This window comes from Triticum aestivum, chromosome 2B (genome assembly GCF_018294505.1).
Source record: "Triticum aestivum cultivar Chinese Spring chromosome 2B, IWGSC CS RefSeq v2.1, whole genome shotgun sequence".
Lineage (NCBI taxonomy): Eukaryota > Viridiplantae > Streptophyta > Magnoliopsida > Poales > Poaceae > Triticum > Triticum aestivum.
Genome location: NC_057798.1, coordinates 505,890,913 through 505,915,322, shown reverse-complemented (window position 1 = coordinate 505,915,322; position 24,410 = coordinate 505,890,913). Strand labels below are relative to the sequence as shown.

Sequence of the window (24,410 nt, the reverse complement as noted above, 5' to 3'; positions counted from 1 at the left end):
TCATTTGTGCCGAGGAGCAGAAGATGATTTTCGCCTAATACTCTCCTATAAGACTAGCCACAATGGGAGTAACTTCGGTAGTAACATCGAGTCCAACTCAGCAAATTTGCTTATGTGGCAATGAGTTAATGAGGAGAGATGTAGTACTAGTAACTTAGCTAGTTACTGTAACATCACATGTCCCAATGCAATATAAGTCTATAACCTAATAAATGAAGCTTTGCATGTTACCATACTTATGTTACTATCCACTATAAAGGTAGTAATATATCTAGGGATATGTGTATGTTAGGCTGGTCACAATGGGCAAGAACATAAGCTAGTAACTTCACACTTCCCTAGACTATGTTACTACCTCCATAGTGGGTAGGAACATCTATGTAGTGTCATGCAACGATGTATTTATTAGGTTATAGACTCATTGTTTCTTGGAGTGTGTGATGTTCCGGTAACTTAGCTAGTTACCACAAGCACCTCTCTCTTCATTAAATACGCGCCACATAAGCAAAGTTGTATTGGAGTGTGTGATGTTACTCCTAAGTTCCTCCCCACTGTGACCAGCCTTACTAGTGTATGTTACTCTCCATTGTGGATAGTCTAATACTGTTTACGCGGCCATTTGTTAGTCTTCTCTTGACTGCCATTTGGCCATTTGCTAGTCACTACCGATGAGGTGCCCCTTGACACGGCGCCGCTTTCAACTTCGAGAAGCTCTAAGCAGACCGCCACGCGTCGCTCAGACCCTCCCTTTCAGCTTTCATCTGCTTCGAACCACTCCGCCACTACGCAGTTCGCAGTTCCACTTTCCCACCGCCCTGACCGACAGCAGCGAGTGCAGATGGATCCCACCGTCCCCAACTCCGGCGACCACGCCGCCTCCACCCCTACCAACACCACCGTGACCCTCCCGCCGCTCACCCTCCGCGACGCGCCGCGGCTCCCCGCCTTGCCCTCCGGCGCCACCACGATCCCCAATCCGATCTCCAGCCACCCCTACTTCCACCCGCCCCCCACCTTCTACATCTCCCCGGGCGACGTCTCCCTCCGCCACGCCTTCTTCGACCTCTCCTCCGGGAGCCCGAACCCGCTGGTCGCATACCGCCGCGCGGGCCCGCGCGAGAGCCTCGCCGTCGACCCGGCCCGCGCCCGCGCCGCCCTCGTCACCTGCGGGGGGCTCTGCCCGGGCCTCAACACCGTGCTGAGGGAGCTCGTCGTGGGGCTCCATGAGCTCTACGGCGTCCTCGACGTCTTCGGTGTCGCCGCGGGGTACCGCGGGTTCTACGGCGCTGACGATGACCACGTGCGGTTGGACCCGGCCTCCGTGGACGACTGGCACAAGAAGGGCGGCACCGCGCTCAAGACGACACGTGGTGGCTTTGATCTTAACATGATCGTCGATGGCATCGTCGCCCGGGGGTATACGCAGGTAAAAGCAACTCAGACGCAGCTTTCAGATTTTGATTACTTGCAAAACCACGAGGTGATGTACAGAATGCGTAAGAGCAACTCCAACGGGCCGACCCAAGTGGACGGCGCATTTGTCCGCTTTTTGTCCGTTTGGGTCGGCCGCCCGCCCGTCGTCCGCCCTCTTTTAGATTTGGGTCGGCAGCGCGCCTAACGCGCCGATCCATTTCATGACCGCGCGTGCTTTAGATCATGCCAACGGCCATGCCAGCGCGCGGGAAAGGTTGGCTCGCCCTGGGGAAATTTGGCCTAGCGCGCGCTGGCTTTGGCGCTCCAGAGCGTGGGAAATGTTTGCGGGCGCATTTTGGCGTGCCACGGCCGGCGCTCGTTATAAAGGTGGCGCTCCCTCCACAGTCAGTTCGCCACCGCCGCCCACTCGTCTTGCCCCCTCTCACTAGCCTCGCCGCCTGTGCGCCACCATATCGATGCGCATACTTGACGCTTCGGATTTCCGTGGAGTCCGTGAGCGCCCCTCCGTCGCCTTCTCCGCCGAGATCTTGTTTGGCGAGAAATAGCTCATCCTCGGCACCTTCGACGCCGCTGAGCAGGCGGCCCGCGCGTACGATGCGGCGGCGTGCCGCCTCCGGCGGCCGAGACGGGAGATGAATTTTCCCGACGTGTCGAGCCAGCGGACGCAGGATCTGGCGCCTCTCCCGCGACTTTTCACCGACGAGGATCGTCGCGTCCACCGGAGGCGGATGCGTCCCCTCGCCCTCGCCGAGATGGACGTGCAAGCCTTGGTGGTGTGGCGCGAACGCTTCTCGCAGGACATCGTCGACGAACGTCAGTTCTATGAGCAGAGGAGGACGGAGAGGAAGGCCTGGAGGACGGAGCGAGCCGCCTATCGGGAGGGCAAGCGTACGGGAAAGCTGACCGCTCAAATGAGACTGAGGCTGCGAGAAACATCGGGGTGGGACTTCGCGGACGAGCATGCTGATGACGCCTATATTCAGACGTCGGAGAAGGACATTACCGAGTCGGAATCGGAAAGCGACGAGTAGTTGATCTTTTCTTTTATCTGTGTACGCAAGAACTATCTATGTATCCTTTTTTATCGGAAAAAATGGCCGGCGGCGTCGGTCACGAAGCCGGCAGTGGAGTTTGTGCACGCGCCGGGAGGAGAGAGAGCGCGCGCGCGTCCGTCTTGTGTCCGCGCCGACGCAAATCCGGCTCAAAAATGGGCTGGGAATGGGTCGGCAGGCGGACGAAAGCGGACGCCCGTCCGTTTGGGTCGGCGCGTTGGGCCGTCTTTTCTGTCCGCGCCAACCCAAGCGGACGCTGGCAGACGAAATGGGTCGTCCCATTGGAGTTGCTCTAAGCACTTAAGTCTGGGATCAGCTTGGCCTTACTCTAATACACTAAAATTGTTCAAAGTTGCGATTTAAAGGATCATGGTGTATTACAGAAAAGTCTGAAAATACTCATGATTGTCCGTGTTAGTTAGGATCAAGATTTTGTTGTAGTTACTAGTATGTTACTACCTATTTTTATTGTAAAATAATAATTAAGTATACAATGTTAAATGTGCTGGTTCACATGCCAATTGTTCCTGTTCTTTAGGCCTTGATCTTACTATCCTATCTGTATATCCCTTTTATGACAATTCACAGGTCTATGCGATTGGCGGGGATGGAACCATGAGAGGAGCAGTGGCGATATTCGAAGAGTTTAAACGGCGCGGTTTGAGGATCTCCATTACAGGGATCCCCAAAACCGTGGACAACGACATCGGCATCATAGACAGGTCGTTTGGGTTTCAAACTGCAGTGGAGATTGCTCAGCAGGCGATCGACGCGGCACATGTGGAGGCTGTGAGCGCTGTGAATGGCATCGGTCTTGTCAAACTCATGGGCAGGAGCACGGGCCACATTGCTCTTCATGCCACCCTGAGCAGCCGAGATGTTGACTGCTGTTTGATTCCTGAGATTGATTTCCACGTTGAAGGGAAGGGAGGCCTTTTCGAGTTCCTGTATGAAAGGATAAAGAAGAAGGGACATGCTGTCGTCGTTGTTGCTGAAGGCGCTGGTCAGGAGGTGATTCCCCGGACTGATGACCAGAAGCGAGAGCAGGATGAGTCTGGCAACATGCTGTTCCTTGACGTTGGCCCCTGGCTGAAATCTGAGCTGGGCAGATGGTGGAAGAGGGAGCACCCCACTGAGTTGTTCACTGTGAAGTATATCGATCCTACTTACATGATTCGAGCAGTCCCAGCAAATGCTACTGATAATCTGTACTGTACCCTGTTGGCGCATTCAGCCATCCATGGGATCATGGCTGGGTTCACTGGCTTCGTACCTGGCCCGATAAATGGGAACTACAGCTACATACCGTTGGAAGATATTGCCGTGGCCAAGAACCCAGTCGATGTGAATGATCACAAATGGGCATGGGTTAGGTCAGTCACAGACCAGCCTGATTTCCTAAAGCCCTAAGATTAAGGCCCCAAGTTCTGCGGTGCCAGGAAGTAGTAAGCTGATCTATCCCTCTCTGGATGACAGTCAAAATCGTTTTCTTTTAATCTAGTTGTTTCTGTTCTTCAATAAGGCATCAGTGAGCGTGTTCTCTGGTTTGTGTGTTTGTGTGTAAAGTTGTTGCAATTCTGTTGTAACTATGAATTCTCCTGAATATTTTTAGTGGACATGAAATGGTGTTTAGAGGCCCGAGGGCAAATGGCGATCTTACTTCCGACCAAATCTTGTTTTCAAATTTCAACTAGCAACTGAGTACTTTCGCTGACTTCATGTCACTAAAGCATTGTCTATCTTTGATAGTATGACATTTAGCATTGCAAGTCATTAGGGACGAGCCTATTGTTGTCTGCCAGTACGTCATATTTATTCCAACATACGCCCTGACTGATTTGGAACTGGAAAAAATAACAGAGGGCATACGCTTTGACTGATTGGGGTACTTAGAAAAAACGTATGTCCCCCGCAAAGAAAAAAAACCCGCAAAAAAAAAAACCTATGTCATACATAATCGATTTACTCGATCGAACTTCACACAAGGCCTATTAGCTCAGCTGGTTAGAGCGTCGTGCTAATAACGCGAAGGTCACAGGTTCGAGACCTGTATGGGCCACAATTTTCTGTCTTTTTTGCATATCATTCTCTATACTCCTGAACAAAGCCTCTGATCATTGGTCTCCTCTCTCCTGTCATTCTCCAGTTGAGCATGGGAATTTCAACTGAATTCTGAAGGACTTATCCGTTATCTCCAAAAGTCCCTCATAGAATCTCTCTATAACTGATCATAGTAGAATCTCCCCACACGAATTTACATGAATTCTGAAGGATTCATGTTAGTATCACTAAAGGTTAATGCCAGTTTTAGGCAATAACTTCACTCTCTGTTCACTGGCGTGCTTATGTCAATGTTCCCTCATACATGGTCTATTTGGTAAGAATAGGAACGTTGTTTCGAAGTTTCAGTGAGGTCTGGTTCATACATATCTCCCCATACTGAATTTCAGAAGTAAATGTAAACACCAGGAGCCCATTTTTTTTTCTATAGGATAGTAGTCCAGACAGTGGAGGATGTAACAGGGTGACCCAACCACCTCAAGTAATCACAATGGATAAAATATATGTACACCATGTACAGAGGAGATCATAACCTCCTCAGCTACCCCATTCCAGCAACTAGCTAAGCTAAGCTAGTCATCGGTGCTTCTTCATTGCTTGCAATCTCTTTTTTCACCCACCACCATGTCTGCAGCTGCAAGAACCCAGTCAAGATTCAGAGCAAATCGGCTCGATTTCTATCGGCAGGCCTCTCGGGAACTCCACGTACGGGTATGCCATTGGAATGTCATCGCCATCGATTTTCCATCTGCAGGGTGCCAAGTTATACCATGATCAGTAACTATAAAGATTCAGCAAGCACTTACTATCTCGCTAGTCTGAAGAAAGATGGAGGTGCATTTTCTTCTGTCACAATCTGATAACTGCAGATATCTATGGACCAGATTTGGTACCACTCAACTTGCATGCCATACTTATTGGATACTCCATGCTGCCATGTTTGCACAGTATCTCCATTAGTATGAGACTGATAACTGCATCAATCTGTGGTCATGCTATTCATATTTCCTCTGGTTAATTTCATTCTTAAGTTGATTTATCCTTACAAAAAATATTTATGTTCTTCGTTTCTCCGATTTGTTGCTCTTGCTGCGCTAGTTGTTACATGTGTATCTCTTAATCGGCTAGGAGAAATGTTTTACCTGAAATTGAGCACAAGGTGATGGAGGAAGAAAGCAGCCTCTACTTTGGCGAGCTCTGATCCAGGGCAGAGCCTGGTGCCACCGCCGAACGGCGTAAACTTCTTGCTTGTACCTTGGCTTGGGCCCTGTTACATCAATCAATTATACAAGTCATGCATATGAGCTTGCTTCATCAAGGGAGTTAAGAAAATGAAGAAGCAAAGCCAAGGATGCTGGCTTTCAGTGAGGAATCATGGTTAGGACCATGTACAGAAGGCACTAGGCCCTCAGCCAAAGGCTGCTTGGCATCTGAAGATACCAGGATAGTTGCAAGTAATTATTATGGCATGGGTTAGTTGGACACTCACTAATTAAAGGCATCAATTAGTTAACAGAGCAACCTTAAAGAAGATTCTCTCAAAGCTACAGATAAGCACTTCTGATTTGTTCTATAACCTTTTTCATCATATAATTTTTTATATAAAAAAGCATATTATGTCAAAGTTAAGCTTCCCTAAACAAGCATATTATGTTAAAGCTAATCTGCATAAACTAAGCTGTATTCATTACTTCACCACAAATATAGATGCCCATGCACATGGTATGAAAATCAGACATACCTCCCATCTGCAAGGCTGAAACTGTTGGGCATTTCCATGAAGTGAGGGGTTCAAATGAACAGCACTAAAAACAGGTAGGACCTTCCAGCCAGATGGAATCAGATACTCTGCAACAGAGCAAAAGAAGAGGTCCACTTGCTTTTGAGCATCTTCTATCAAAAGCTAGGTGTTTAGGAATAACAATGCTCACAAATCAGCAATAAAGGCCCAACCGCCCCCTTTGCCTGATCCATTATCATGTGATGAGCACAATGGGATCTGCTGGGAAAGCCCCAAGTACTAGCAGGGTTAATTACCTTTGTATCTGACATCTTTGAGGGCCTTCCTGTGGACAAACTTGACAATGTTTCCACATCTCAGCGCCTCATTGATAACCTGAAAGGACATCCACGCATGTTTGTATCATTGAACCATTCCAATTACTACAGAACAAATTAAGAGACCCTTCCCCATCTGCACTGTTCTTGCAAAGTGTTGTTTGCTCTAGTCAAAATTCCAGATATAGGCAGGCATATGGACAGAAAAAAAAAACATCAGTTTTGGAGGGTCACATATTTGTGCAGATGGCTGATAATAGAAAGAAAAAGGATCCATGCTTACCAACCGGCTACATATCCTAAAGCGTGTACTGAATGATCATCATCTTACTTACATGTTGGGTATATTCCATCTTCTTGTAGTCCTCAGAGCTCAAGCACTCCTCCTTTGCTTTGGTAGATCTTATGCCTTGATGCTCCCTCTGCATGCACAGCATGTTCATATATAATAAGTGACATGCACACAACCACCAATCACCTGTGGCTTAAGCTTGATCAGGTATGTATGTACCTTCACCAGGTCTAGATCTTGAGCTGACTGCCCAAGGAAGTAGACGACCATGGATATCATGAGTGAGGTGGTCTCATACCCCCCTAGCAGGGAGTCCAGCACAAAACTCACTTTCTCCTCGTCAGAGAGCTCATCGGTTGACAGGAGCACGTTGAGGAAATCATCCTTCTTGCAGCAGTCAGCCTTCCTCCTCTCCTCAATGATGCCCTTCACAGTGCTTGATATCCTCTCTCTGGCCTGTGAGGAGTGATCAACATAGCCAAGAACCTCGGTGTTAGAACAATATATACCAGAGTTTCATGAGCCTGATGCATGGTGAAGTAGATAAGAAGTGCTGGAAACTTTGACAGCTTAAGAAGGTGGTATACCAGAGTTGTTTACTTAGTTACCTGGACAGCTTTGGCGTATGGGGTCCCTGGGATGCGGAGAGGGAAAGAGATGAGGCCCTTCATGAAGGTGAGGAAGTCCTCCAGTATCATGGCAGTGACAGGCTCCTCTGGTGACAGCGCCAGCACCTGCTTCACTATCACACTGAATGCAAACTGTGCCAAAGGAAAGAAAAAAGGGTCAGAAAAAAAGAGTCAAAAAAAGGAGAAGAATGACCCTGGTAAGTCAAAGCCAGCGTCTGAAAAATATCCATGCATCAGCAAATAACAGCATGATGATGTAGCTATAGGCAACATGTGCAGAGTTTTTCCTCCATGTTTCACGGGATCATGTCCCTACTGATGCATGTCTAGCCAGCTTTGGGTGTGGTTAGTGCATGCACCGGGTGACCAACCTTTCTTGCCTCCTCGCAGAAGGTGATGTTGCCGCCCTTGCCATGCCATGATCCGACTATGTGCAGCGCAATCTTCTCAATGTCGCCAAGGTAGCTTGGCTTGAGCTTTGTGGAGGTGACCAGGGCCAGAGCAAGGTTCCTGAGCCGCTTGTGGTCCTCCCCCAGGACCACCAGCATGGAGGACTTGCCCAGTATGCCATGAATTGGCCTGGGGTAGCTGCACTGGAACAGCCTCTCCTCATTCTGCAGGATGAAGTGGTTCAGCTCCTGGTCACAGGACACTACGGTGGGGGTGCAGAACAGATGGGACTTGAACACCCTCCCATACCTGCACAATCACATCAATTACAATGTTAATCTTTTCTTATGTTATTAAGTTGCCATCATTTGTTAGAGGGTCTTATGAGATCTTTCCATCTTTTCACCCCCATAAAACAATAGGTGAAACTTTTCAGAAATAAGTTCTGTACACAAAACCTGTAGAAATTCAAATATATCACAGCCTCGGAGCCAAGACACAAAGATAAAGGTGCTGAGTCAGGACAACATGCACGACATGCATCATCTTTTGCTGCCACATGAGTAAATGATAAACAATACTACGTGCTTGGTTGCATTGTGGAGAAATCTTGAGGTGTGGCTGTGGTGAATGATAACAAAAAAGAAGAAGAAATAAAAATACCTGGAGCAGTGATCCTCCAGGAAGCTACCCAGCGTGTTGGAGGCGTGAGGGGTGAGGAACCTGAGGGTCTCTCCAACAAGGGGCCATCCAAAGCTGCCTCTTGGAGCCTTGGGGTTGAGGAGCAAAGGCAGGAAGTGGCTCAGCACCAGAGTCAGGAGCAAGGCGAGCAGGATCGCCGGAGCAGCCAGCACAAGATCGCCCACCCCCACCATCATGCTCATACCACACACCACCACCGCCACCGCCCCACCCTACCTAGTTACATCTCACAAGCTGCATGGAGCCTGCCATGCCTTGCCTCTCTGTCTGTCTGTCTGTCTAGCTATCATTCACTTGCTCGCCCTCTGCTTCTCTCTCTCTCTGGAATGGAAGGTGAGGGGGAGGCTATATAGTAGTGGGAGCAAGGGCAGGAAGGATCTTTGCAAAGCGGGAGGGAAAGGAAAAATAAGGTTGCCTTTTGTTTTCTTGCTTTGGCCTTTTTTAATTAGTACTCAAAAACACCACTAGCAGTATATATTTTACTACTTGCTTGATCTCTGTTTTTACTGCAGACCCGGCTGCATGTACTTATATGTATACTCATACTATTTGAACTGTATGAATGACTTTTATCAGCAAGGGGCTGAGTCTAGCTAGGAGTATGGTCCCTTTGCAGTACTACTAGCATCTAGGCTGCTGCTGCTGCTGCTGCTGCTGCTCAAGGTGTAGTCAAACACGCAGGTAGAGAGACAGAGAGAAATGAATCGGGTTACATGCACGCATAGGACTTTGGTGCTGAGCTGTGAAGGTCTGCACCTTGCGTCTGAAATAATAACTTGTGGTAATCTGAAAACTAAATCGAGTGCCAGTTTTGGTCACAGCAGGCTGTATAGTACTGTGCTTGATTAGTTTGATTGTGTGAAATTCTAATTTTCTGGCTAACTCGTTTGAGCAGTGTTCTTATTATCATGTCCTTGCCCTGTTTTCCCACGCAGAACAGCCTTCACTAAATTGTGCTCAAAACTCAAAGCTACTCCCAATGCATGCACAATCTAATTGTCCTACATGTACCTCTTCTTTCTCGGTAACACTCCGCTTGGAGCTAGAGTAAGTTATGCTCCATCTTTCGATTGACTATCGTTGACTATACATATCTGCTACGTACCAATAGACTTGTCAACAGGCTCATCCCAGAAACACCAAGAATAAATGAACTGGCAACCGCCCAGTTTGAGGCCCAGTTCTTTTGGTGGCTTCTTCCGTAAACCACCCCGCCCCTTTCTTAGCTTCTCTCATAGTAGCACTAGTCATCTCGAGATAAACATTCCATATCACAAATAAGTTGGTTCTATTGAGCTCGATGATGTGTTGTCTTTGTTGCAGGATATTGTCTACAACGACAACGATGAAGCTCGGTTCTTCGTAAGACTTGCCATTCTCCTCCAAGAATGCCTACTCTCTACTCTCTTTTCTCATACGACGAGCAGGTTGACCCCAACTACTATCTCATTTGGTCCTTCAGGTTCCAATCAAGCTTGTAAGTGCTGCCCCCTTAGTGGTTTTGGAGTATTGAAGGCAAATAGGTTGAGGGACTAATGTGTTTGTGAGTATACACAGGAGTTATAGTCAGTGCAAATTTGGTTTAACCGGAAAGACGAGCCCTAAAAATGTATTTCTTCAAGTGAAGAAATTGGTACGACCTTTGAAGAAATTGATATGAAGACTTTGAAGCTTGAAGACTTTTGTTTTCGTAGTTTCTTTCTTCTTATTTGAGTCATAGGAAAAACTGTACTGTTAAAGGGGTCTAGGTAAAACATATTTTATATTTCCAATGTGATGCTCAATCCTATACACACTCTTACCGCTTCTAGTGAAGCCTTAGGAAACCTCCAGAACAACTGATGAATTTGCGAGCGACATTCACGCAATTCATCTGGTCCCTGACAAATTTGGTCAGGCTGAAGAGTTAGGATTTCGCCAGTGCGATCTGCCTATCCTGAGGAAACTGAGTGCCGCGGCGAAATCGAGATTTCAATTTTCCGACCGTTCCTGTGCCGCGTGCCAGTTGTCGAGTGGATCCTTACCCTGACAACGGTCATGTCCGAAGGGGTATTTGTGACATTTCATATTGGGTTGCCCCTGGCTATAAATAGCCGCCCCTTACAACACTTGTTGGTTGGCTGCTCTAGACAGAACTTGACACTTGTTATTTGAGAGAAACCCAAGTGAGAAAAAACCCAACCAGAGCCAAAGTGATTGAGCATCATTGAAGAAATTGATCTGTATGATCCGACCCCTGCCACCTTTGAAGACTGTCATTATTCTAGACGGTTAGGCATCATGTTCTAAGCAACCAAGAGTAATTGTGGTGTGCCGATGAACAAGTCTGTGAAGGTTTTTGAAGTCTTCCTTGAAGACTTACAACGAGTGATAGGGTGAGGTATGCTGTGACCTTAGCTCAAGAGGAACATGGTGCATACTAAGTGTCTTTGGAGTTCAACTCAGCCGCTTCAACCAGACGTACATTTGATACAGTAACTAGAACTGCTCTACCAAATCGATGTCTTCACCGAGCCTACTTGGTTTCAAATTCCTAACCCCTTTACCTTTAAGTTATTTCGTTGCTGAAGAATCTATGATCTACCTTCCGAAGAATTTGAACTGAAGATTTTCATCATGCTATTTTTTATTTCTTCAATTCATCTTCCTCATGCTTGAGTGCTTGTATGATTACCTGTTCTTCAATAGTATGTATCCCGTATGCATGCTCTCTGATTTTGTGATGACTTAGTTTGACCCGCATTTTTATTTTTTTACTCTGATCTTCGTCAAATTTCTGAGAGTTTGACGAAGTTCTAAAAATATCCCATTAACCCCCTGCAGGAATAAACCTGCGCTTTCAAAGCTGCATATATTTGGATGACTACTCTTCAAAAATCATCTAAACTCAAAGGCCAACCTCTGCCCAAAACGATATGACACTCATATTGAGAACGCTCTTCACATCTTCTTACAACATCTACAGTCGGGCGCCTCAAACTCCCCTCAAACACCCGGGCGAACGACCCGGTCCGGATAAAAAAAAAGCAACCCAGCCGGGCGCCTAAAACCGGCCTCAAACGCCCGGGCTGACCGACACCTTACATATTTAGCCTATATAGGGCGGATATGTGGCAGCCCGGGCGCGTCTATCACGTCGGATTTGGCCCACACTAACCCATCCCAATCACATATACACTAGTAGAATGCCCATGCGTTGCCACAAGCTTTTGAAATAGTATTTTGCTGAGTTATATAAACATAATGCATGTTAAATTTCACATATTAGAGAAAAGATAGCACGAACACAATCGGGTTATAATTGAGGTACACTTTATTTGCAATGTAAATTGATAACAAAAAGACAATTTGAATATGTATACATATAGACTGATTATCCAACTAAAAATCTATTACAAATTAAAATCTACATGACGTGCTTAAGAAATTCTCGCACAATATCACAAATGTTGTTCTTAGCTTCCTTCGCATAATATTTGAGCAAGTATAACAAGAACTTCTTGCTCGACTCACACCCATTTTACACAAGCAATATATGTAGTTAGCACAAATACCTCACGTCAAAGGTCTTAAAATATGTAATCGGGATTACTCATCATACAAACCAGACGAACCAATTCTTTACCGTCCCGGTAGAGCATAAAATAAAAAATAAAATAGCCCGACACATCCCTGCCATTTCCTAAATTAATTTTATCTTGAGTATAGTGATAACAAAAATAAATGCCTGTATTTTGAATGTTATGATAATAAAATATATTAATTTACCAGTCTATGCTCGTTGGAATACCAAGAGAAAATAAATTTTTACCATGTACATACATCTACATGTCCATGCGTTGCCATGATACACTGATAAAAAAACATTTTAATTCACACTATGTCGCTTGCGGCTTATGATTTCTTTGCAACAAATATCACTTTGTATTATTGTTAAGACAAAATCATGACTACTATTAAGACAAAATCCTATTCAAATTTGAGGTGGACATATTTACCATGACCAAATCTAGGGAACTCATGCCTTCTACTCCGTGATAATGACAAAGACGAAATTTGACTTGCCTTCAATTTTGCCATGCACTCTAGGATACACTAATGAGGTCTCTTCTCCATCCAACTCGGGCAAATAAATACTACTCTCTCTTTCATAATTTACCTACCGCACACGCGTCACTCATGCACTTTGATCAACAAATTGTCGCTTACATGTCACAAAATTTATCATCAAATTCGTATTACAAAAAACTCCAATGGTATAATGTTATGACACACAACACATATATTACAGATTAAGTTTGGTGGTCAAAGTTAAATCACAGAGAGAGTATGCACACTACTTTTCTTATAAAATTTAATCTATGAAGACATCTTCTCTTCCCACTTGCAATTCATCTCCTCGGCTTTGCCCCAAGTTGTTTTTGCAATAAAGCTATACTTTAATATGAAAAATAAGACATACATCATCTGGTAATATCCACAAGTTCAACAATGGACTTGAATGGCGCTAACTCTGCTCTGCACTACAATGGGCTCTGCCTTTGTCATACATGACGCTTCCAGCAACATCACAACAAATGCTCTGTCAGCTAACAATCATAGAAACATCTGTCATAAGGGTTAAATGATGTTTTTGTTGACACGTGTATACATATCGTTGACATATTTTAATGGGCAACACTACTTGCCATGTGTTACATCAAAATATATCACCACGACATCTACTCTCCTTCCCCTCCTTCTGTCTGCCATCGAGACATGGACCTAGACTTTGTGCTACTCTGATTGATTTAATGAAAAAAGTAATTTATCTCTGTTAGAACACAAATACTTAGATAACATCTGCATGACAGGGAAGGATTGCGTGGCTTGGATAGCATCCGCAAGTTAGGAAAGAATTATGCGACCGTGTAATATTTGGGCAGGAACAGAAGTCATGAAACAATAAAAGTAAAGTCCATGAAGACACAAACGATACAATCTTATCATTTCTCAGGTTTTAACTTCCTTATTAGTGTACCAAATTGGTTCAAATATCTACCTACAGTCTGAAAAATAAGGATGAACGAGATCATACAATCAAGATGGAGGTTGTCATGCTCTTTTCTTTGTGTAGATCATCAACCTGAATAAACAGATACGTAAACAGAAAATGATGAAATGGAACTTATTCATCCGATTGGTCTTAGAGCACTGTATAAATTTGATACTCCTTCGATCCATATTAATTGTCACTCAAACAGATGTATCTAGCATTGATATACGTCTAGATACATCATTTTAGCGACAACAAATATGGATAAGTGGGAGTAATAGATCATGCAGTCAAGTGAACAATGGACATTACTTGACATGATATGCATAGAAAACTTCCATGTAGAGATGGAACCTTCATCAAGCAAGGAAATATGCCAATCATGACTCAAGGAGATAATTTAGCTTGCATATATTAGGGCATTTATTATCAGTTGAAGCAACCAACTTATAAGCCCCATTAATCAAGTAATTATGTTTGCTGGATCAAGCCTGGTTTGAACAACATGAGCAACTGCAGCTATTACTTCATCTATCGGAACTACACAATAAAAACATACTTATTCATTTGAACTTCAAACTTTTAAATGAATAGAGTATCAAAAATAAATAAATGAATCCGAAAGTAAAGAAGAGCGTTTTATATTCGTTTGAACGAGACGACCTAGGTACATAGCAGCACATAATTTACTTTAAGATGCTTTCTGTTTAGAATCTGTACTAAGATGATTAGAAATTAGTCTTAGGGTGATGCAAACCATTACAAAAAAAGACACATCCGTGACATTTTGGGCCGAACGAAATTTTTTCTGTCATACTTATGACACTTCTATGACGATAATTGTGACAAAACCTGGTATCATCATAGATATGGTGGGTTCCTACTTCTATGACAAAAAATCATGAAAAAAATGGGCTTTTCGTCCTAGGCGGGCCGGAGACGCAGCTGCAGGACATTCTTTGGGCCGTCCATGACGGAAAAAACCGTGGTAGAAGCGAGGGCGAGGAAAATTTCGGCGAGTTCCCGGTTACGGTGGGTGGTCGGGGGCCGAGCGATGCGCGTTTCTCTCGTACACGTACACGCGTGTGTGCGAGGCGTTGGGCTCTAACTGAACCCGAGCGAGGCGTCGCCTAACTGAACCCGAGCGATTGCACTGCAGGCTACGCGTTACTGAACCTGAGCGATCGAGCGATTCCTTAGCTACTGCTGCTAACTGAAGCCGATCGATGCTGCCTCTGGATGAACAGTGAGCGTTGCAGGGGGAGGGGGGTTGGATGAACATTGAGCGGTGGGAGTGGATGAACAAGACCCGTGGCATTGCCTCTGGATGAACAGGACCCCGATCGATCGAGCCGGTTGGGGCTGGATGAACAGGACCCCGTGGAGGGCTGGATGAACAGGATGACCCCGTGGAGGGCTGGATGAATAGTAGACCGTGGAGGGGCGGATGAACAGTAGCCCGTGGAGGGGTGGTTGAACAGGAGCCCGTGGAGAGGGGTGGTTGAACAGTAGCCGGTGGAGTAGCGCGCACTGGAGGCTGGATGAACAGGAGCCCGTGAATGAACATTCACAGGTGGAGGTTGAAGGAGGTCGACGGTGGATGAACAATAGCCCGTGGAGGCTGGAGTAGGTCGACGGTGGAGATGAACAGTATCCCGTGGAGTCCCATTTTGCGGTACGCCACACCCCTCCCGATGAACAGGACCCCCGTTTCGACCGTAGCGCTCCAACACAAGTTCGTTTCGTCCGCTTTGCGGTACGCCACACCCCTCCCAATCAACAGGACCCCCATTTCGACCGTAGGAGGTCCGTTTCCTCCGTTTTGCGGTACGCCAGACCCCTCCCGGTGAATAGGATCCCGTTTCGAATGTGGCCGGTCGAACACAAGGCCGTTTCCTCCGTTCTGTGGTACGCCATGCCTCGGTTCCATCGCCTGTTCCGTCCAAGCCCTCCTGATGAACACGACGACGCATTTCGTTCCGACCCAGTCGGTTGGCTCCCCATGAACACGACGACGACGCTGTTTCTCCGTTCCGACCCAACCATGTACACGAGCCCTGGCCGTACGTATGCGTGAGTAGGCATTCGAGACCCCTCCCGTATGTACGTATGTGGCCATATTTTCTTTCTTGCACCCTGGCCGTTGTACGTACGTGTACATGCTACATGCGCGCCTCTATTACGACACGTGCGCACCTCTACATCGACCAGTATATATGTACGTACACGTTCGCGACCAGAATAACAACGCTACGTATGCTTCGACCAGGTGGGTCCCAACTGTCAGGCACTTCCTTGTGTGCGAAGATGTAGCTGGTGGGTCCCAGCAGTCAGGGGGGCGAATTATTTTTTGCCCGGACACACTTCCTTGCGTGCGAAGATGTAGCTGGTGGGTCCCAGCAGTCAGGGGGAAAACGTTTTTTTCACGAAATACGGTGGCCCGTCCGGTGGGTCCCCGCTGTCAGGTGGAGGAATAATTATTTTGCACGTAATAAGGAGGCACTTCCACGCGGCTGCCGTGGACCCAGCTGTCATCCTCTCCACGTACAGTACTCTTCCGATGGAAGTCGGTCGTTGACCACATTGACCACGCCGCACTGAGAGCACCACGGTGGTGTACGACGGTGAGGACTAGGAAGGGGACAACGCGGAGCCCGGGAAGACGCGACAGTGGGTGCCCACGCGGAGAGGAGTACGAGGGTTCACTGGTTCGGCTGCGCTGCTGTCGTCGCAGAATAACAGGGGGTGTGGGTGAGTGGAGTGGAGGGATGGCCTGGCCATCAGAGGGAGTAGTATGGGGGCGGTGAGGCCTCCGCGGCAGCACAGCCGGCCACCGGAGGCAGGAGCAGGCGGCATGACCGGCGCTGCTTTGGGCGGCTGGAGCAAGAAGACCAGAGGTTAAAGAAGCACTACAGCCGTTGGATGGACATCGTACGGTCACTCGAGCTAGAACCATGCATATTGACTAAGTTGACAAAGCCCTCCGTCCCCGTCAACTTAGTAGGCCAACTATACTGGGTCCCAACTAGCAGGGGACGTATTAATTTTTTTGTGCGTTTTAAGGAGGCACTTCCTTGCGTGCGAAGATATAGCTGGTGGGTCCGAGCTGTCAACGGCTGTAACATTTTTTTCGTGAAATACAGAGGCCCTTTCGATGGGTCCCAGATGTCAGGTAGAGGAATCATTATTTTGTGCGTAATAAGGAGGCATTTCCTTGCGTGCGGCCGTGGACCCAGTTGTCAGCCTCTCCACGTACAATCCACTTCAGATGCATGTCGGTCATTGACCACGTTGACCATGCCACGCCAAGAGCACCAGGGAGGTGGACGACGGCAAGGCCTAGGAAGGGAACTACACGGAGCCAGGGAAGACTCAGCAGTTGTTTCCCACGCGGAGGGGAGTACGACTGTACGAGGGTTTACTGGTTCGTCTGCCATCGCCGGAGAATAACAGCAGGTGTGGGTGAGTAGAGGGATGGCTAGGCCAGCGATGGGAGTACGGTGGGGCGGTGAGGCCCGCGCAGCAGCACAACCGACCGCGGGGAGGAGGGAGCAGGCAGTCCCGCCAGCGGTTGTTTGTGCGGCTGGAGCAGGAAGAGCAGAGATTGAAGAAGCACAACGGCCGTTGGATGGACATCCAACAGTCACTGCTTGTGCATCAACCTTTTTTTAGGAAAGCCTCAAATCTGTGGAACACAACATACAGGCCATCTGCCATTATTTCTAATAATTTACAGCCATTTGCTAATTCTTACGGTTTTTTTGGAGCCCATATTCTTTTCGTTAGCATTACAACCCATATTGTGGCCACGGTTAAAAAATTATACGAAATTTTGCATATATCGGTGCGGTCTGAACTGTTTTTAATCCCTAAATTTCGAGTCATATTCAGACTGATTTAAAAAAATGTATATCAATATAAAATCCAATAAATTGTCCACGCATAAAAATCAATGCAGTTTAAAATCTCGAAATGAAAAAAAGATATTTGAAACTAATTGCCGGTTTGATGTGTTTTAAAAATGTACAACCTATTTCTCATTACTGATAGGTCATTTTCTTGGCCAGCCGAATGAAGCTCTGCTCGTCTTGAAAGATTTGCAGCCCAACAGGCCAGACAAAGAGACTTACTTGAGAAATCACAAAAAAACCGGGCTAACCATTTTCAGAAAAAAAAACTACTGGGCTAGTCTGTGGTAAACATAAAAGAAAAGGCTGTTTAGACAGGCCAGAGTGTCCCGCACAACCCAGTTGACACCCTGCTTCCGTCTCAAAAACAAATTAGATAAATGCCACTCCAATTATGGCGATTCATAAAAATGCCACTACAATTTCCAAACTTTGAAAAATGCCACTGCAATTTTTGCAAACATTGAAAAACGCCACTGCAGTTTGCAAACTTTGAAAAATGCCACTCCAGACTTCGAAAAATGCCACTAGAAATGGCATGAAATGGCATTTTTCAAAGTTTGGAAATTGCAGTGGCATTTGTTGGAAACACCAGATTTGGAGTTGCATTTATCAAATTAACCCAAAAGAAAAATAACTGGGCGAGCTGTTGGGCCCCTGGTGTCAGCCGCTCGTTGTGAAATTCTCTCGTTTATTGACTACGTTGATAATGGCATGGGACCCAGATGTCAGAAATCCATTAGGAGGAGCCATTTTTTATTGGCTTGAAATAAGGAGGCACTTGCTTACGTACTGCCATGACCTTGGCGGGTCCCTGCTGTCATCCTCTCCACGTACAATCATCTTCTGATTATGTACGCGTCAACTTGGTAGGCCCACAAGTCAGCCTCTAAACCCGTGGAGGACAAATACGACACATTTAAAAAAATAACAACCCATTCCATACGTTCAAACGAAAAGTTCAACATTTAGAGCAAAGTAACAGGTCTGATCCACATATAGAGTACTAAACTTTCACGTTGACAACCATCATAGCCAAGTTAACTATCTACTCCCACTAATAATCTAGTAGCGTACAAGTACTAACTTACTCTTAGCTAACTAGACGATGCCGGCCACCATGTGCGGTACACGCTAAACGCCGGCACCGGCGTCTTGCGCCTCGCCTCGGTGCCAAAGGTGCGATAGGGCGCGTTGCTCGCGCGCGTTGGCCCTTTCCATGTCGGCATGGTCCACTGAAGCTTCGGCTTCCAAGCGGGAAACCCACTTGACGAGCTGGTAGTAAAAATCAGCGTCGCGAACGCGTGTGTGCCCGACAGCCTCTAGCGCTATTTGCCGGGCGCCGGCCTCCACGTAGTCGGCCCAGTTGCGGGCGCTCTGCTCGCGACTCAAAGCGTCGGTGCGCTACTACTCCATGTCCCGCTGGCAGCGCAAATCGGTGATACGCTGCTCCTCCGCCAGGCGGTCGCGCTCCAACAACTCCTGCTCCTCCGCCAGGCGGTCGCGCTCCAACAAGTCTTCGATCTCCGCATTGACATCTAATGACAGATAGAATGCCTCCTCCCTCCGTCTGCCTTCTGGTGAAAAACCGAACACTAGTTCCGGCGGTGACCGCCTCCGGCCTTGCCTACTGCGGACGGGCGGGGGCACGGCAGACGTGGCGAGCGACGTCGGGCCGGTGGGGGCTTATGAGGATATGGCGAGTTGGGTCATGGTGCCACCGGAGAAGGCTGGGAAACATTACTTATAGGCAGAAGGTAGCGCAACGGTCATCAGAATTCAATGCATAAGCAGGCATGGCTTAGCGCGCAAGCTTGCCTTGGAAAACTAGAGAAACTGAAATTATGACTGTGCCGTCCCGTCCCGTTTGGGTCGCACGCCGGCATGACGGTCAAACGAGTGCACTCGAATCATCTCCCTCCTTGTGAATAATGATTCCACGGATTTAAAAAGCCCACAACAATTAAAGCGCATCTTTTTTCGCACCAGTTAGCTACCTTAATTATGGCCGGCTGCATGCAGGCACTCAGAATCGCTCGCAGCCAGTACGCGGAGCAGCACGCAACGAGTCGTAGTCGAGGGCACACATGCAGCCACTTAAATCGCTAGAATTAATTAGGCTTAAACTTCTGCATGCCGTTAATTATTGCCATGCCTTGGTCTTGCTGCTTTGCTCACGGGACTAATAAACCCGGACGAAGGGAGTACCTTGGTTGGTGAGAGGTTCGAATTAAGCCCTACAAACCGAAAAGGAGGTACTAGTACGTGCGTGATCCGCTATTTATTCGTGTTGGATCGAGTAGGTCGTTTCTTGAATTGAGCCCTGCAAACAGGAAAGGAGGTAGTACGTGCGTGATCCGCTATTTATCCATGTGATCGAGTAGGTAGGATAGTGTAGCTTGTCAGTTTCTTCAGAGGTAGGCATTTTTATTCAAAAAACTGCCAGGAGCGCATTAGTGGGCTAGCTAGTGATTGATCAGTAACTTGTATACACTGAGCAAACAGAAATAAGTAACTGTTAATGCATTTCAATGATTCACAGATCATATACAAATATGTAGCTCCAAAAGCAAAGATCAGCCACTTTGGATCTTGCCTCGCAACTAAAACCAACTAGTAAGATTCCCATACATAAGATCAACATGTTAATGCATCTCAATGATTCACAGATCATATACAAATATGTAGCTCCAAAAGCAAAGATCTAGAAAAACATCTGTTCTTCCTACTAACATGGATGCTTCTCTTGGCCAACATTCAGTACAGACTGAAAGAGAAATTTGTTTGTGAAGCCTACAATTCCTCTTGCAAATGCAAGTGGTTTCACCAACAACTGGAACCATGAGAATGAACCACACATGATGGAGGAACATCCATTGCAATATGATTTGGTCTTCTCTCGATCACACCGTGAGACTATTTCCGGAATACAAACTTTAACTTAGGCAAAATGATGCCCATTATATAATCAGACCAAAGCAATGAAGCACCAAGTGTTGGCCATTAAATAGTACAATACTACTTTTCTGCAGTCCATGAAGTGACTATCCAGTCTTCCCGTGTGTCTTCAAATGACACTACATGCAGTGATTATACTATTCTCTTGTGCAGTTCAACCAAAATTGTGGTCACTTTGTTTGTTTGCCAAATAGTAGCGGGCAGACATCTCTGTCTGCACAAATATCAAGCAGCTAGTAAACATATACCACACTTTGTATTTTTGGTTTAAACATGTCTCTTCCGCTTAGCATCTGTCATGTTCTGCACTGGACAATTTGATACAGTTATGTTTTGCCCTGGACAATTTCATACTGAATTGATTTGCTGGTTCAGAGCAGAAATATAGCGCCTATTCTTCATCAAACCAAGTATATCCATGTTCACAGTGATGGAAGAGGTGAAATCGATACAACCGAAATTGAGCATCCAATCATTGAATCCTGTCCTGCACCTCCAATGTAGGTACACCCTGCCAATAAATTCACATGCAAACCACTAGTATTACTATCTAATGACATTACAAAAAGAGTAGCAAGATAGTAGCAAACCATGTACCTTCGTAATGAACAGCTCATATTGCCACCAATTGGATATAAAGGTTTGTAAGAAAACATGCTCCTAATGTTGAACCAATTGGACTTTTTGTGCAGTTCCACTAAAATCGAGCATCCCTGTTTGCATATATATTGAAAGTGTGATTACTATAAAAATGACACTAGTTGAAGCATAGACTCACAAATATAAGCATTCCAATTTCTTAATGGAAAAGGTAGTAAGATTGTTTCTAACCACCTGTTTGAAGGAATAAAAAAGGCAACATCGACCGATGTCAGAAAGGCATATATAGTTCTTTTTGAAAGAATGATCGACTCCTGACCTTTCCTCTTCTTTTAAGCATATTTTGTGTAGTTTAACTAAAATAAAATGCCATCACCGCCTTGACAATTTAGTGACACTGTACAAAAGGAAATGACGTAACATTACATCATGATGTCAGGTATGTAGTCGAAAGGCATTAGAGACAAACATATAGACCTCCTCCAATAACATAATGAACATTAATTTTAACAAAGGTGTGACTAGCTTTACAGGGATAATTTGAGTGAACTCTACACCCTCTGTTCCTTAATATAAGACGTTTTAGCGGTTCAATTTAAAGTACCCAAACGTCTAGTATTTAGAAAAACAGGTAGTAGTTTTCTTGAGCACATATCTGGGAAAGCTTGCCACACTTTATTTATGTCCATACGCTAATGCAATACCATTCGAATACTACAAATATACACTAATCCAGTGGCTAGTACAACAATAGAGTAGTTAGTTTATTACAGGGTATAGTATAATGGTTTTACTAAACAAATTTCAATGAACTCTAGCACTGGAAGATTTCTATAAGAATTAACAATACAAAATGTAAAGGTAACAAGTTTTAGCATTGCTATACTAGCTGTGCATGAGCATTAAACCAAATACAAAAGTCTGAAGGTAACTAGCATTATTAACTAATGACAGTATAAAAAAAATTGCAAACCATGTACCTCCAAGGTAAATATCATTTTGAACTCGTGGGGACCTAAAAAATTGCTATCCCAATCAGCGCCTTGGCATTTTGGTGACACTGTACAAAAAAAACAACTTATCTCATGAAAGTGAGGTATGTAATCTATAAGCATTAACAGTGCAAAAATCTGAAGGTAGTAACAAGTTTCATCGTTGGTATACTGGCTGTGCAACAACATTAGAATGCCTTAGCTGAAAAATCTTTAATACATCCACAATCAACAGCTAACCCTGAAATAATCCAGTGACATTAAATGGCATTGCTTAAATTTATCAGTGGCATTAGACTGAGTGTGGCATTAGTTAAATGTGGCATCACTTTAGCAGTAGCATTGCTTGACTCGACTGCTGGCGTTATACTAACAACAAAAAAGTGGCAATAAGAGCATGGGAGGCCCATTCGGATAGTGGGCGCACCAGTACAATGTACCTCCACGGATGCAGAGTGGTGAGGGAGGTATGGTTGCCCAGAGCAACAAATATCCAGGCAACATATGTGGATTACATCCCATTTTTGTTCTCTTTAGCCACCTTTTTCCTATGTGAGGACAACAAACTGATCGACCTGGTCATTATCTATTGTGTTGCCATGCCTTTCTACCCTTCTTCAACCAAGAGACACGAGACTCGTTCCTTAGCTACTGATTTTCCCCTTTTCAACCTAGATGCAGGTTTGATGCCTACTCTCCTTGGACAGTACAGTCTCCCTTCCTTTCCTTATTAAACCCAGACATGGATTAGTCTGCATGAAGTAGGGTTTCCTTTAATAGTGCAAATTAAGGTTTTCGTCTGCGTGGCCAGCAAAGCAGAGCATATAAAATTGGGAAGATGGTGGAGTGGAAAAAGGTCCACATGCAACGACGTGGCAGATGGGGCAATAGAACAAGGGTATGGTTTGAAAAGAGGTAGCATACCCGAGGGTCGGTGGGAAGTGGCTTCGCTCGTGGTCGTCGTCCTCTGCACACACTACGACAGCGAGCTTGGGGACGGAGGCCATCCCGCGCGGGTGCTAGGTCTGAGAGGACGGCCTTGCCGTCAGTGCGTGACCTCGCTCGCCGATGACGAGTGCGTCAACGCTGCACATCCTTTTCTTCCCCGGCAGATCTGTGACCACCGGTGAGGAGGGAGAGAGAGGCCGCCTTTTTTAGATCTAGAGAGAGGGTGATAGTGTGAGAAGCAAGTGGGCAGCCCTTAGCAAGAAAGCGCTGAAGCTCTAGCCTATATATCTTTTTTATACTACTAGCACTAGAGGTGGAGTAGTGGTAGAGTAGTTTATATTTTCTCTGTGTACAGTACCAGTTAGTCGTGCTTCAAAACTGAACAGCACACCATTAAAAAAATAAAGGTCGATAACTAATGCGGCACCTCGGGCCAACGCGGCCAGATCGCATTTTGCATGAGAAATTACACACCATGTTTCGTTGACATGTGGTCCTGTTCCAACATATCAGTGAGACGACGGTGAGTCCTTTTCTACCAGTATTTCTGAACGGATGTGTAGGCCGGGGCGCCTCTTCGTGTACCGTGGCAAGCTGGCAACCGTCCACCGACTCTTTGCCTTTCCCTCTCGATTTGGAACTACTGTCGCACACTCTTCCTCTCCCTCCTCCATTTTCCTTCACCCTTTCTTCTGCCATTGTTCAATCGTCTTCTCCATGGAGGGAACAGGCCGGAAACGACCCCGTTATTCTTGCCCCGATCTGAAAGATGACGTGGTGCAGGAACTCATTGATTGGTGCGACGTCATCACCTCGGCTAGCATGGCAGGTTCGTTCAATACCATTCTCGACTCAACTAATAACATCATTACAAGGAACCCAAGGGTCAAGGAGCGATTTGATCTCCCCTATCTTCTTCGCTGTGACCCTGATGACTGGCGCGGGGACGATGGATGCCTCGCCTTGTGCAAGTTGATGCCACTTGATAATGATACATATGATGTTAAGATGTCATCGCTTGAGGGCAAGGCTTGGGCAGGCGCAAACGGAGATTGGGTTGTTTATATTGGGTCCAACTGTGAGTGGGAACTTGTGAATGTGTACACTCATCAACGGGTTCCACTTCCAAAAATCTCAGCAGACTGCCCAGAGGTTGAGCACACCGGTATTGTACGCACATTCAATACGATCATGCTGACTGTCTTCTACGGAAGATAGCAATTTGTCGAGTTCCCAACTGCTCCTGGGATTACATGAACTATGAAGTTGTTGCTATCTTCGACAAGCTTGTTCCCATCCTTCGTGGTACGACTGGATGGATATTGCTCAAAAATCAGTTTCTGTACACGGA

The 24,410-nt window shown here is 46.1% G+C and overlaps 2 protein-coding genes and 1 non-coding gene across 4 annotated transcripts; 2 read left to right on the top strand and 1 right to left on the bottom strand.

Moving 5' to 3' along the window:
- The first annotated feature begins 699 nt into the window (after positions 1 to 699).
- Positions 700 to 4,145, top strand: LOC123045718 (ATP-dependent 6-phosphofructokinase 2). Its single transcript, XM_044468895.1, has 2 exons — positions 700 to 1,426; positions 3,075 to 4,145. The coding sequence occupies exons 1-2, from the start codon at positions 839 to 841 to the stop codon at positions 3,894 to 3,896; spliced, it is 1,410 nt and encodes a 469-aa protein (XP_044324830.1). The 5' UTR covers positions 700 to 838; the 3' UTR covers positions 3,897 to 4,145.
- A 326-nt stretch (positions 4,146 to 4,471) lies between these two features.
- On the top strand, positions 4,472 to 4,545 carry TRNAI-AAU (transfer RNA isoleucine (anticodon AAU)). The gene has a single exon. It is a non-coding gene; the product is annotated as a tRNA-Ile (tRNA).
- Positions 4,546 to 4,939: 394 nt separating this feature from the next.
- On the bottom strand, positions 4,940 to 8,936 carry LOC123045717 (cytochrome P450 724B1). 2 transcript variants are annotated; one of them, XM_044468892.1, is made up of 9 exons: positions 8,580 to 8,935; positions 7,898 to 8,225; positions 7,506 to 7,658; positions 7,117 to 7,353; positions 6,941 to 7,027; positions 6,585 to 6,663; positions 6,289 to 6,395; positions 5,690 to 5,814; positions 4,940 to 5,295 (listed from the first exon to the last, which is right to left on the bottom strand). In XM_044468892.1, the coding sequence occupies exons 1-9, from the start codon at positions 8,798 to 8,800 to the stop codon at positions 5,196 to 5,198; spliced, it is 1,437 nt and encodes a 478-aa protein (XP_044324827.1). In that variant the 5' UTR covers positions 8,801 to 8,935; the 3' UTR covers positions 4,940 to 5,195. The 2 variants fall into 2 exon arrangements, with proteins under 2 accessions (XP_044324827.1, XP_044324828.1); XM_044468893.1 differs by having other exon boundaries at positions 5,166 to 5,478; positions 8,580 to 8,936.
- Between the last annotated feature and the right edge of the window lie 15,474 nt (positions 8,937 to 24,410).

Bases quoted from the DNA above. Each gene is read 5' to 3' on its own strand.
- LOC123045717 (XM_044468892.1), bottom strand. From the start codon at position 8,800: ATGAGCATGATGGTGGGGGTGGGCGATCTTGTGCTGGCTGCTCCGGCG. The intron at 7,659-7,897 runs GTTGGTCACCCG...CCTTTGGCACAG, and splicing joins TCTGCGAGGAGGCAAGAAAG to TTTGCATTCAGTGTGATAGT. The intron at 7,354-7,505 runs GTAACTAAGTAA...CACTCCTCACAG, and splicing joins CATACGCCAAAGCTGTCCAG to GCCAGAGAGAGGATATCAAG.
- LOC123045718 (XM_044468895.1), top strand. From the start codon at position 839: ATGGATCCCACCGTCCCCAACTCCGGCGACCACGCCGCCTCCACCCCT. The intron at 1,427-3,074 runs GTAAAAGCAACT...GACAATTCACAG, and splicing joins TCGCCCGGGGGTATACGCAG to GTCTATGCGATTGGCGGGGA.